Source organism: Hylaeus anthracinus, unplaced genomic scaffold, assembly GCF_026225885.1.
Source record: "Hylaeus anthracinus isolate JK02 unplaced genomic scaffold, UHH_iyHylAnth1.0_haploid 11989, whole genome shotgun sequence".
Lineage (NCBI taxonomy): Eukaryota > Metazoa > Arthropoda > Insecta > Hymenoptera > Colletidae > Hylaeus > Hylaeus anthracinus.
This window is the reverse complement of record NW_026534337.1, coordinates 11,112,447-11,124,498: the sequence shown is the minus strand read 5'-3', so window position 1 is coordinate 11,124,498 and position 12,052 is coordinate 11,112,447. Positions and strand designations below refer to the sequence as shown.

Below are 12,052 nucleotides of genomic sequence, written 5' to 3'. Positions count from 1 at the left end.
TGTATTCTAATTAGAGATCGAGAAAGTATTGAATTTTTAAGAATAAAATTAATTAAAGGAAAAGAAGCAGACAGAGCAGAAAGATCCTTTTACTTTTTCGTCGAAAGAGAGTTTGAATAATTACCTAAGTGAATAGTTGAATTTTTATGGGAAGCCCTCTTAATCGAAGTTTGCAATCGATCTGATGGGATAGCAATAAGGGTAGACATGAATCGTTCACTGTTTTAAACAGAGCGACGTTTCGTTTCGAGGCATTCTTTATCCCCTCAGGGGCTGTAGCGTAAGAATATTTCGAATTCAGCCGAGCGGCGACAACGTAAGAAAGGATGGCCACTGTAGGACGGAACGGCAACGTCGCCACTTTAGCTGACGATAACCGGATGTTGGGACTCAGGAAAAGTCAAGGGAAAGCGTGTACGAGACCCTATAGACTTTCCCAACCTAGAGCCCCAAAATGTAGAGGAGTAGGGATCGTCGCCGGAAAGTCAAACTTTCCGCAAGGAAGCGACGAGGGCATTCTTGGTTTTTCGACCACACTGTGTAGACGTGGAAAACCGATTAAATAGCTTTCAAACACTTTAACCATTATTAATCATTATTTAATCATTCTTATCTTTATTTTAAATATTAGCTTGCAGTAGCATGCGCGTACGCAGCTACAGTACGGGTTTAGCGATCCCGAGGTACCCTAGCTGTAGGAGGGCCAGGTCTACTCAGGTATGAGAGTTAAGAGATACCGAAAACGGTATCAAAACAATCCAGGAGTTACGTAAGGCAACGTTAAGAAGAATGGAAATAATTGTAGGCAAAGACTGATGTAGGGATTCAGTGTAAAAACTAAAGTTCGAATCAGTCACACGCTTTAATAAACAAAGCCAAGCGTGCTTTATCGCGAAGGAGGGACGACGTTCGATCGCTCACACGGTGTGAGAGAACTTCCTTCTTTCGACCTCAACTGCCCTTCGATCGAACGAATAAATACTAGAGAATTTCATTCGTTTCCAAAAAGCAAATATCAAGAGCGAATTGTAAAGAGTTTCTCGCAGAAAATTAATTAATCGAGTCGCGTGGAAGGTTTGAAAAATTACACGTTACGGTAATAGGAGTCGAGAAGGAAAGGTTTCCGATCTGGTTCTAAATTTAGACCTACGAAAAAAATGAAATGTTATCGCGAAACACCTGATCATCGGGATCATCGCCACGGTGGTCGAAGATTGTTCTTGGGTATGCTGACTATTCATTCGGTAGAGTCAGATAACGGACACTTTGGTGTCTGTTATCCGAGAACATTATCGGGGCAATACGTTGATATTACATCGGACTTTTGCGTGCCGACGTTCGTTTGGACTTTCGTAATTAATCAGACGAGCGAACGAAGAAGAAACTAATAAACTAGATATTATCGTATTAAACAATTAGTACTGCGGACGTTTTGTATACACCCGTAGATAGATAAGCACTCTTTAATCAGGTAGGATAAAGTAGTAATTTCCAAACTGGAATCTTGCACACTTTCGTGCATGAAATCCTCCGCGATACCTTGAGAGAAAATTTAGGTATTTATAAAAGATGTTTAAATATTTAAATTTGAAGAATGTAGTATTACGTGGTTTCCACATGTGGTTTCTTTTCAAATGTAGCGGGTTGCGCGTTATAGTGGCGCCATCGGTGGCAAAACGCCCAAGTTTGTAGTGAAAATAATTCTCATCGTTTTCGTAAGATGACGCCACCGATATATTTGGTCAATTTTTCATTAATTTTCATAGATATACTAATTAATATGATTCTTTGCTTTATAACACTATAATAATATATCAATTAAATCATTTTTATGAATAGTTATTTAATACAACAGTTATTATCGACTCTTTAGTTAATGGCACCATCTAGGAATAACAAGGGGAACTAATTTCATTACAAACTTGAGCGTTTTCCCACCGATGGCGCCACTAATATTCTAACCAATATTATTATATTTCTGTGATTAGCTGTTATTTTGTATTTCTTAAATATGTATTTATTGCTATATTTGATGTTTTTCCTCGATATATTCATTTGATATCTACATATATGATGCACCCACGTGCCACGTAGAGGGGGACAAAGTCGTTTAGATGATTCTTGGACAGTCAGGACTGATCTTGACGTTGTTTAATCTGTGCTTTGCAAAGTACAAAGTGTCGGTTCATTGTTTTTATCGTTAATTGTAATTATATCAGTTTATAATGCCAATAGAGATTCTGGAAGAAGAGGGTTTGGAGAAAAACCCGAATTTAGAGTTGGCTCAAACGAAATTTTTATTGAGCCTCCCGGAACACAAAAATGATCCTTTGTTAAAGAATAAACTGCTAGATGCCATTAAAGCAGAAAGTGAGACTGCATCTTTTTTCGTAACGTTTATTACTTCGATGTATTACTTATTTAACGGACTTTCATTTTTAACTTACTAATGCTTAACGTTTTAAGCTTAATTAACTCGTTTACATACGGTAAAGTTAAAATTATTCTACTATGACATTTACTCTAACCTCTTCAAAATTGAATGTCCTGTATGATATGGTTTCTAAAGTCGCAAATAAATCTCGTTAAACTCCTTCCTTATTATTAATAAATCTCCTTGGTTAGTAACATAATACGTTTTGTAGACATGGCTCCCTTTTATGAAGAAGTATGTAAAGATTTGGATTGGACAGTAGACGAAGCCCTTTTGTCTGCAATGAAAGCTCGCAATATGGAACAATTAAAAACACTGGATGATGCGATTGAGGATGCTGAAAAGAATTTAGGTGAAATGGAAGTTCGTGAAGCCAATCTTAAAAAATCTGAACATCTTTGTCGAATAGGGGATAAAGAAGGTTCCATCTCTGCATTTAGAAAGACTTATGATAAAACTGTGTCTTTGGGACACAGATTAGACATTGTATTTCATAATATTAGGATTGGATTGTTTTATTTGGACCATGATCATATAACAAAAAACATAGAAAAAGCTAAAAGGTATAAAAAATGTTAAAATGTGCATATGTGAGAATTGAAAGATATCATTGTCGTGGTTTTGTTTTAGTTTAATAGAAGAGGGTGGCGATTGGGATAGACGAAACCGTCTAAAAGTATATCAAGGAACATATTGTATAGCTGTTCGTGATTTTAAAGAAGCTGCAAATTTCTTTTTGGATACAATTAGTACATTTACAAGTTACGAATTAATGGATTACAATACATTTGTCAAATACACAGTATACTTTAGTATGATAAGTTTACCTAGAAACGAACTTAGAGATAAAATTATCAAAGGTTCTGATATTTTGGAGGTACTTCACAGTAATTCGGATGTCAAAGATTATTTATTTTCTTTATACAATTGCCACTATGCCGATTTCTTCAAGAATCTTGGTAATCAAACATTTTATTCGCGAACTATAAGTAGCATCTAGACTATATAGTAACGCATTAATTCGTTTTTTAGCTCACGTCGAAGGTTTATTACGTAGGGATTACTTAATATTTCCTCATTATCGGTATTACGTTAGAGAAATGCGTATTCTCGCGTACACGCAACTATTGGAATCTTACAGGTCTCTGACACTACAATACATGGCAGAAGCTTTTGGTGTTACAGTAGAATACATTGATCAGTAAGTTCTGCAACCCTTCGTTTAATTATCGAAATGTACGTACGGTACTTATAATATTTTAATTTTTTTTTTTTTTTTAGGGAACTATCGCGTTTCATTGCAGCAGGAAGATTGCATTGCAAAGTCGATCGCGTCGGTGGAGTAGTAGAAACCAATAGACCAGACAGCAAAAATTGGCAATATCAAGCTATGGTCAAACAGGGAGACTTGTTGCTTAATAGGGTGCAAAAATTATCACGTGTCATTAATATTTAATTGCATAAAGAATAAATCGACAATACAATATCAAACCGTGAAATCTCCTTATTTCCATGCTTGACATTCTTTTAGGTCAATTTGTATTGTACTTGATCATAATTTTGCATAAAAGATTTTCATTATAATTATCAACTTTTACTATAAAAATATACATATTAAATGTCGTCTTTGACAAACGATGCTTATTATTATTCCGACCCTTTCTCTAAGAAATATAATTGAAAAGGAAAAGCTCACACATTTTTAAACATATTATACCATTAACCTTTAGAAAGACTTTCAAGTGTGAAAAATGACCTATGAATTGTAATATTAGCACGACCACTTCTGTTCGAACGTGTTACAATTGTTCGATATATTTTATCAATAGTGATGTTCTTAGTCACCTTTCGACATCAATGGGGACAATATTCTGAGTTCAGAATAATATTATTACGGTAAATTTGGGACTGTGCTAGCATAAGATCTTAGAATTCTGTTCGTTAATTCCAACAACCGTTAAATCAGAGCCCTTTAACTCGAGGTTGTACGCAGGTAGACGATTTTCGTAAACCCACGCGTCACGGATTCAAATCGTAACGGTTAACACTTGTACAATCCAAAACGTATCGAAAATGGGCCGAAGAAAGAGTAAACGACAAGCTCCGCAGAAAAGAAAAGCCATCGAGCCGATGGACGTACAATTTACGTGTCCATTTTGTAACCATGAGAAATCCTGCGAAGTTAAGATGTAAGTTTTGTTCCCTCGAAAAAAAGGATGCCTGTCACAATAAGATTACCCTACTCAATGTTTCGTCGTGATTTTAGGGATAAGAGCCGAAACACAGCGAGAATTGCGTGTCGAGTTTGTTTAGAAGATTATCAAACCACCGTTAACGTGTTATCGGAACCGATCGACGTCTACAACGATTGGATCGACGCGTGCGATGCCATTAATTGATCCTTCCAATTGTCATAATTTGACACGACGAAAATTCAACGTGCCTTTTTAACTAAGTGACTAATCTCGAGATTTCCGATTAATGTTAAGTACAAATAACATTAGAAAAATTATTCGACGAAACGATATTTGCGCTATGACTTATTGTTTGTCAGAATTGTATACATAAGATGTTACATATGTATACGCACGTAACATGCAACATGTGTTATTTATCATCCACCTTGGGCACACAGTGTATTTATCAGTCCCTATATATTTTTAAACAAATAATAAAAATGTATGAGCAGAAAAAGAAGAATTTGCGTTTTTTTAATACCTATGTATAACCACCCTACGTCGACGTTCGATTTTGCGAACAACGCGCGTTACTTTCATTGATTTTTTTATGGAATGATTTAATCAATGAAAGCTTTATTGCCCGATTGGTGTGTCGTGCAAAAAGACTTTTAAAACGCGCGCTGTGTGCTAATTTCCTGAGATAAGAATGACGCGAATCCTGTATTGTTCTTCGATGTTTGCCACTTGACAGAAGACACGGTAATGCGTTAAGACACTCTGTTAACATTCGTGCCAATTACAGAGTAACAATTCTTCATGGTGTGCTATCTTTGGATTCGAATAAATCGAAGATAAATATTTGTCGACTCGCGGAAACAGTAACCGTGTTTACAAATTAATTTAGTCGTCGATCTATGCTTGATCTCGTAAGCCTTGCACGACAATACGACATACGCCTTGCAGTCGTCATCGTCCAAAAATACTGAGAGACGAAACGAGCAGAGATCAATTAACGTGAAATCGTATAATCTTGTCATCGAAGAACATCACAGCTATGGATAAAGCGAAGGCGATAAATGATAGTTGGGGGCTACCACCGCTTCGTAGTTTAAACGATTTTCTGTTGGAATCGCAGCGTTTTCAGCTACCCAATTTTACAGACTTTGAGAAATGGGGAAACAGAGTAGTGAATAATCTTATTTACTACCAAACGAACTATCTTTATATGTCCATTACTATTATACTTCTCGTGGGGTAAGTACTGGAATACTAGAGAGAAGACTTTATTTTGTTTTGATTTCAAATTTCTAATTTTCTAGGTCAATGAATCCATCAAAAATGTTTCTTGGTTTGTTAGCGATGGCAGTGGTCTGGGGTCTATGCCTTTTTGTATTTGCTGAAAACGAAGGAATGATACATCAAGTTAAAAGACAATATCCACAACTTCAGATCATTTTTCTTGTTATCTGTGCATGTTTTGTGGTTTACACCATAAACTCGATTCTTTTGTTGTTATTTAGTCTTTTATTGTCTTTTGGTGGTAAGTCCTTTATAGTTGTATACAAATGTACTGTTAAAATATCACTTGCAATCAATCTGTATTTGTTTTGTTGTTGATTCTAGTGACTTTTATACATGCATCCTTGAGACTTAGGAATCTTAAGAATAAACTTGTCAACAAAATAGAGGGTATGGGATTGGAGCGCACGCCAATGGGTGCTTTCTTAAAATATTTTGGTATGAAAGAAGAATTGCTTGCATAAGTTTGTTAGGAAAACATGTACTTTCATATATACTTGCATAATTCTAAATATGTACGAGTATTGTTGACATCTTAAATACCATCATTAAGCTTAACTTTACTTGTATCCAAAACAGAGAAGCTTTTTACTCTATTGTTATGTTTTTCTAATCAAAATACGAGTTGAGAAACATAGCAGTTCGTGATGTTGCTTATACTATTTTTAAAATAACTTTTCTTATACTGTAAATGTAAACTAATACAAATATTAATTTATATAACTGTTCATAACAGATGTTTCATATAATACTCAAGCTATTAATGAATAAGTAGATTACAGATGATATACCAACACTGAAAGTAACAGTGAATCGTCGAGCGAGTTATTCAATAATATTGACATTTTTTTTTGGGATAGCTTACCTCTTCTTTATATAAACTCTGAAATGTATGAAAAAGAACTGCAGGTAATCCAAGTCAATAACTGTTACAGAATTTGTGTAACATGTTTCTCTAGTTACAATGTACAATCATGATATATAAAAAATAAAAGTATTCAAGCTGTTAGTTACATTTGTTTAATGGTATATGATTTTTTAAATGTTATATTTTGATACTACATTTTATTTTCACTTACCTATTTATCGAATATATTTATTTTCATCATTAGTGTGATATTAACTACTTAACGAAGCTCGATGATCATAGTTTGTATTAATACGTAATTTATTATCGCACCTAATTTCTCGTTATTTTTTTTTTTTATTTCATTACGCAGAAGAATCCACTGGTATATTCTTGCGCACACAGACAACTCTTACCCAATCGCTTCAGTAGTAACCTGCTTTGCACATCAAATTATAACAACGTTTGCCAGTGAATATTTATCACTAATAATCATCGAGTGCCCCCTTAAATTGATGGGAAAATGTTCCTAAATAAGTAACACGGTGAGAAAAATGTATTTTAACATTTTCATAACAAAATTAGAAAAGTATATAATAAAATTATATTACCAATTTATCTAAAGTTTTTTACATGTAAGAAACTAGTCTGCAAGTCTAGAAGTTGGAACCTTACTCGCGAATTATAACTAATATTTATCTTTTTAGTTGTTTGATATATGTCGTAGTTGTATATCATGTGTGATAATATTATAAATAATCGTGTCATTTATACAGGTATCGTAGTTCACAGAAATCTTTAATGTTCGCTATTTTGTAATATAACTCTTTATTATGTTAATCTATTATCTTTGTATTACATTAATGTAAATAAACAAAATAATTTAAGTATTTTGTTAACAGACGTTTATTCTTGAAAAATGTGATGTTCCTCCAAAGATAAGTGTTGGTACATATTGTCTAAATATCTTGTATATTTTTTATTTAAATTAAATGGTTGAACATTAAGTTTCTTAAGCAAATAAATTCTTAATAGATTAGTAATAATTATAAAAACATGAAATATAATATTCGGATATTCTGCATTCAAATGAAATAAAAGGAATACTTATTACTAATATACAGTTTATCACAAATACGTCAGTATTTATTGATGTCACTCCATTTATTTAACCCCCGCACGGCTGAGGCTTTTTGGATGTAAATTTATGAAGCTCGACTCCACTGTTTGCTCGACATACGATACCTCGATCAATGTTTGTGTCGAAGCAGAATTTTATTTTATTTCGATGTATATAGCAATTCAGTGTGTCGCGAGCAAGGAGGGATGTTTCTGCGCTCATCTAAAATACATCAAAGGTCTATAATATTATTTTGTTCTTCGATTTGTATTTATATTTGTACGATACATATTTCTGAAATAAAAAAAAAGAATTTTCAAACATAAGAGGAAGTCGCGTAGCTCACTTGTGGTCTAATTGTAATTGTTCACGGCCTCCCATCCGAGGGTTAAATATTAAATGTTAACAGAAATTATTGAATTATTATTAATGTGAAGATGTATTAAGGTCCGCCATATTTATTAATAATACGACTTTATAGGAATAATACACATAAAGTTGTATTGTACAGAGTATATAATTCAAATACTTAACATATATTCTTTTTAAATAATTTTGTTTAGCACTTTTTGAAAAATAAATTGATTAAATAAAATTCCGATAAATAATAAATACCGACGATAATTACATTTGAATATAAGAGATGATGCGAAGTACTCTTAATAAAGGTTCGTTTAATTATCATACGGAAGTATTAAATATCGACAAATAATAAAATCGCAATTGTACCGAAATATTAGTCGAATACGCGTGTAGTGTATAGCTATATGTTTTTAAGTTGTATAATATTTTTAAAATTTAAGATATGTTCCAATTGGTATTTAAAAGAAAATAAATGCAGTATACTATCTTGTTCTGCAATAATAAAATATAAACTCTATTAATTTAAACATCATTCGATGTATTACATTTAAAGATCGCTTACCTAACATGTTACTATAACTTTGTTATGAATACTGTGTTAGCTGGAAACAAAATTGTATCTGACAAATGTATGTCCGGAGCAAGTTCCCCAATATTTGTTTTCGGAAATGGTACCAAATAACTATGGTCAGATGAGACATAACCTAAGCTTCCCATTTTATTTATAAAATCCTAGAAAGTAAAAACTGATGTACACCGTGTTACTACTACATTTAGTAGTACAATTATAAAACTTACTTCTATTGTATCTGTTGCACACATTGATAATGTTTCTTTTTTACCATTTGGCAATCTTAAACAGAGTCTTATAGATTCGCTATCTGTAGAAAAAAAATTACTCTTAAGAAGTAACTTATATGTAAGTATAATACAAAATTGGAATATAATGGTTTCTTACTAGTTTTAATTTTGTTCAAATCACATTTTGATTCGCACGATTCAACCTAAATAAAGTGTTTTATATTATTTATTATGCACTAATTGAAGTAATGTAATTTTCCCTTTCTCTGGAAAGACTTTGTAAATATACCTTTGCATTGGTATCCTGACTTTGTTTTTTCAAATCTGACTCGTCCATTCTCCTTTTTTTATTTATATTTTCGGAAGCATTAGTCGATGTACTTGAACTTGAACTTAAACTCGAATTTGAACTTGAACTTTGAATGTTTGCTATCCCATTGTGACTATCTATAAACAGAACAACTTGCAGAGAAGCATACATTTAAAATAAATATCTTTTATGAATACAACTTACCCAAATCATTTAAATTGTCAATCACGTGTTTGGAAGTTCTAGTGCTACTACTACTACTACAATCCTAAAAGTAAAATTTTTAATTTTTAGCAATCAAAAGATCATAATAAATCGTAATTGAAGAATAAAAAATCATACACTCATCATTGGATTTGACACAGAATTTTCATTTGTAGCTGTTGCAGTGCAATTGTTCCATTTTTTAGAACTAAACGATTCACTTGATACACATTCTGGCGATGGATGAGTACTTAGCATATCATTTAAAGCAGACATTAAAATATCAACGGTAATGTGATTATAAATTTGCATACATTCTCCTGTTCTGGGATCTATTACAGCTAAGTAGGGATACTCAGATACATTGTAGAAATCAATATAGCGTTTTCCATCATTAGTATTGGACAAGACCTATTTAGAAATGCAAACATTGAATATCTACACTATACATATGTATATTTAAATTAAAATACAATTAACTATAACTTACTTGCCACAAAACGAAATGATCCTTTACAATTTCTTGAATCTGCTGATTAGACCACACATCTCTATTAAGTATTTGACAGGCAAATTCTTGAGAATTTTGAATATTTACAAGTAACCAGCGATTTAATGACTTTGCATGTTCACGGGCTTCCAAAAAAGAGCCCAGGAAGAGGATGCTGCATGGTGGTCGAAATAAATCTTCCAATCTCTTTGATTTACGTTGAGAGAATTGTTTGACTCCAGCTACTCTACGAGCCAGTTCTTCTTCTTGTCGTTCTGTATCAGACATTTTAGCATAATAAATATTTATGACGGATATTATCTAATATTGAATAGAATTGTTCATACTAACGGGTTTCTACTGCAAAATCCCTGAATCTATCAAACACATTATTTGATAACCTTGGGAAAGAACAAACTGGATCGGACGGCACTAATATTTCTTGGGTAGGTAAAATAGGAGGTCTCACTTCTGATTCAGGTTCTACATGTTGCTGTTCAGGTGCTTGAGCTCCCTCAAACATTAAACTTATTGCAGCTTCTACATTCCCATCAGTCAATGACAGGTATTGACGAGCTGTAGCTTCACTCTCTCCTAAAAAAAAATCAGGATAAAATCATTAATTCAAAATGCTTTATATGTTAGTAAATAATAATAGTAACGATGATAAGTACGTCTGTTATTAAAATAATATAATGACAGTAGTATACAATGAAAACGAGATGCACCAAAACGATAACAAATTATACGTAAAGTAGAACGAAATTGTGCTAGTTGAATTTACAGTTTTAACTTACGTCTGACTATAGCAATACTTACCCGTCACTTCTACGAATTTTTCGACAAGTTCTGTATCCATTGTACCCTCAGATTACAAAAGTATTTGTGATGAAACGTAACAACGTCGACGTAACTCGTGAAGCAATATCAACCAGTTGACATCTCGAAATATGCACGAAATTGAACAGGGCTCTCTGCTGCATCCAAGAGGATCACAAATTCAATATCTTCAAGCTTTTCAACTGCAACGACGCGATGCAACTATGTATTCTCGACGCATAAACAGTTGTCCAGACTGGTCCAGACTGCAGTTTATTGTTACCAGAAACTAGAATTTCATGTGCAAATTTGAAATTCTTTTTGAGAGTCATTACATTACATCACAAATAGAAACTCTCTAATTAGAGTCACGAAATAACGTCAATATTCAACTAATTCTGCGAAATTTAATTTGAAATTAATTGAATGATTCAATATTAATATTAATAATCTATATTGATATTTAACTAATAAATAAAATTTTTGTTTAAATGGAATATTGTTATTTTAATTAGTTGGAGAATTAATTGTGAACATTTTCTGGTTATAAGTGATACAGTCTCCAGTAACGTCATCAGTGATGGTTATTCCCTGCATTCTTTGAAAATATATATATTTTATCTATTAAGAATATATTTGTATACGTTCATTGTCTTATGTTATTCATATTTCAATAAAAAATACAGGTTAATGGGATTTATTGCGACGCATACTTGATGCCTATCTCAACGATATGGTGTGTATTGATTGAAAAGATGATAAAATAAAACAATGTAACAATATATTATTTTATAGACATTCATAGTTGTTTAAAGTTTATTAAAACGAAATATTTCAAGTTATAAACGCATTTTAGAAAGAATTATTTATTGATTACAAAACTGCATTCAAATTTCCGCGCCCTTTTTCTTCAACCTCATAGCCATCTAGCGGTAGAAATGACGAATTAATTTTCGGACTTTGATCAGCGCCTCTATCGGGAAAACGCTCAAGTTTGTCGCCGAATAGTTCCTGTGTGCACTGCTAGATGGCGCCATTTAACGGTGCACGTAGGAACTATTCGGCGACAAACTTGAGCATTTTCCCGATAGAGGCGCTGACTAAACTCCATAAATTAGTTCGTTATTTCTACCGCTAGATGGCTATGAGATTGAAGAAAAAGGGCGCGAAAATTTGAATGCAGTT

At 32.9% G+C, this 12,052-nt stretch overlaps 4 protein-coding genes across 6 annotated transcripts; 3 read left to right on the top strand and 1 right to left on the bottom strand.

The window, feature by feature from the left end:
- Nucleotides 1–2,142: 2,142 nt before the first annotated feature.
- On the top strand, nucleotides 2,143–4,069 carry LOC128887784 (26S proteasome non-ATPase regulatory subunit 6). Its single transcript, XM_054144104.1, has 5 exons — nucleotides 2,143–2,370; nucleotides 2,646–2,997; nucleotides 3,065–3,393; nucleotides 3,467–3,635; nucleotides 3,716–4,069. The coding sequence occupies exons 1-5, from the start codon at nucleotides 2,226–2,228 to the stop codon at nucleotides 3,888–3,890; spliced, it is 1,170 nt and encodes a 389-aa protein (XP_054000079.1). The 5' UTR covers nucleotides 2,143–2,225; the 3' UTR covers nucleotides 3,891–4,069.
- Nucleotides 4,070–4,166: 97 nt separating this feature from the next.
- Nucleotides 4,167–5,180, top strand: LOC128887792 (transcription elongation factor 1 homolog). Its single transcript, XM_054144127.1, has 3 exons — nucleotides 4,167–4,330; nucleotides 4,428–4,623; nucleotides 4,701–5,180. The coding sequence occupies exons 2-3, from the start codon at nucleotides 4,508–4,510 to the stop codon at nucleotides 4,831–4,833; spliced, it is 249 nt and encodes an 82-aa protein (XP_054000102.1). The 5' UTR covers nucleotides 4,167–4,330; nucleotides 4,428–4,507; the 3' UTR covers nucleotides 4,834–5,180.
- A 187-nt stretch (nucleotides 5,181–5,367) lies between these two features.
- On the top strand, nucleotides 5,368–7,659 carry LOC128887787 (PRA1 family protein 3). The gene is made up of 4 exons (XM_054144119.1): nucleotides 5,368–5,868; nucleotides 5,934–6,154; nucleotides 6,238–6,351; nucleotides 7,134–7,659. Exons 1-4 carry the CDS (start codon nucleotides 5,669–5,671, stop codon nucleotides 7,190–7,192), a joined length of 594 nt encoding a protein of 197 aa, XP_054000094.1. The 5' UTR covers nucleotides 5,368–5,668; the 3' UTR covers nucleotides 7,193–7,659.
- On the bottom strand, nucleotides 7,133–11,406 carry LOC128887782 (UBX domain-containing protein 7). Of its 3 annotated transcripts, none has more exons than XM_054144103.1 (10): nucleotides 10,868–11,406; nucleotides 10,400–10,642; nucleotides 10,049–10,323; nucleotides 9,697–9,969; nucleotides 9,559–9,622; nucleotides 9,334–9,491; nucleotides 9,202–9,247; nucleotides 9,042–9,124; nucleotides 8,806–8,975; nucleotides 7,133–8,174 (listed from the first exon to the last, which is right to left on the bottom strand). In XM_054144103.1, the coding sequence occupies exons 1-9, from the start codon at nucleotides 10,905–10,907 to the stop codon at nucleotides 8,817–8,819; spliced, it is 1,341 nt and encodes a 446-aa protein (XP_054000078.1). In that variant the 5' UTR covers nucleotides 10,908–11,406; the 3' UTR covers nucleotides 7,133–8,174; nucleotides 8,806–8,816. The 3 variants fall into 3 exon arrangements, with proteins under 3 accessions (XP_054000078.1, XP_054000076.1, XP_054000077.1); XM_054144101.1 differs by having other exon boundaries at nucleotides 7,133–8,735; nucleotides 10,868–11,403; XM_054144102.1 differs by having other exon boundaries at nucleotides 7,133–8,102; nucleotides 10,868–11,402.
- Between the last annotated feature and the right edge of the window lie 646 nt (nucleotides 11,407–12,052).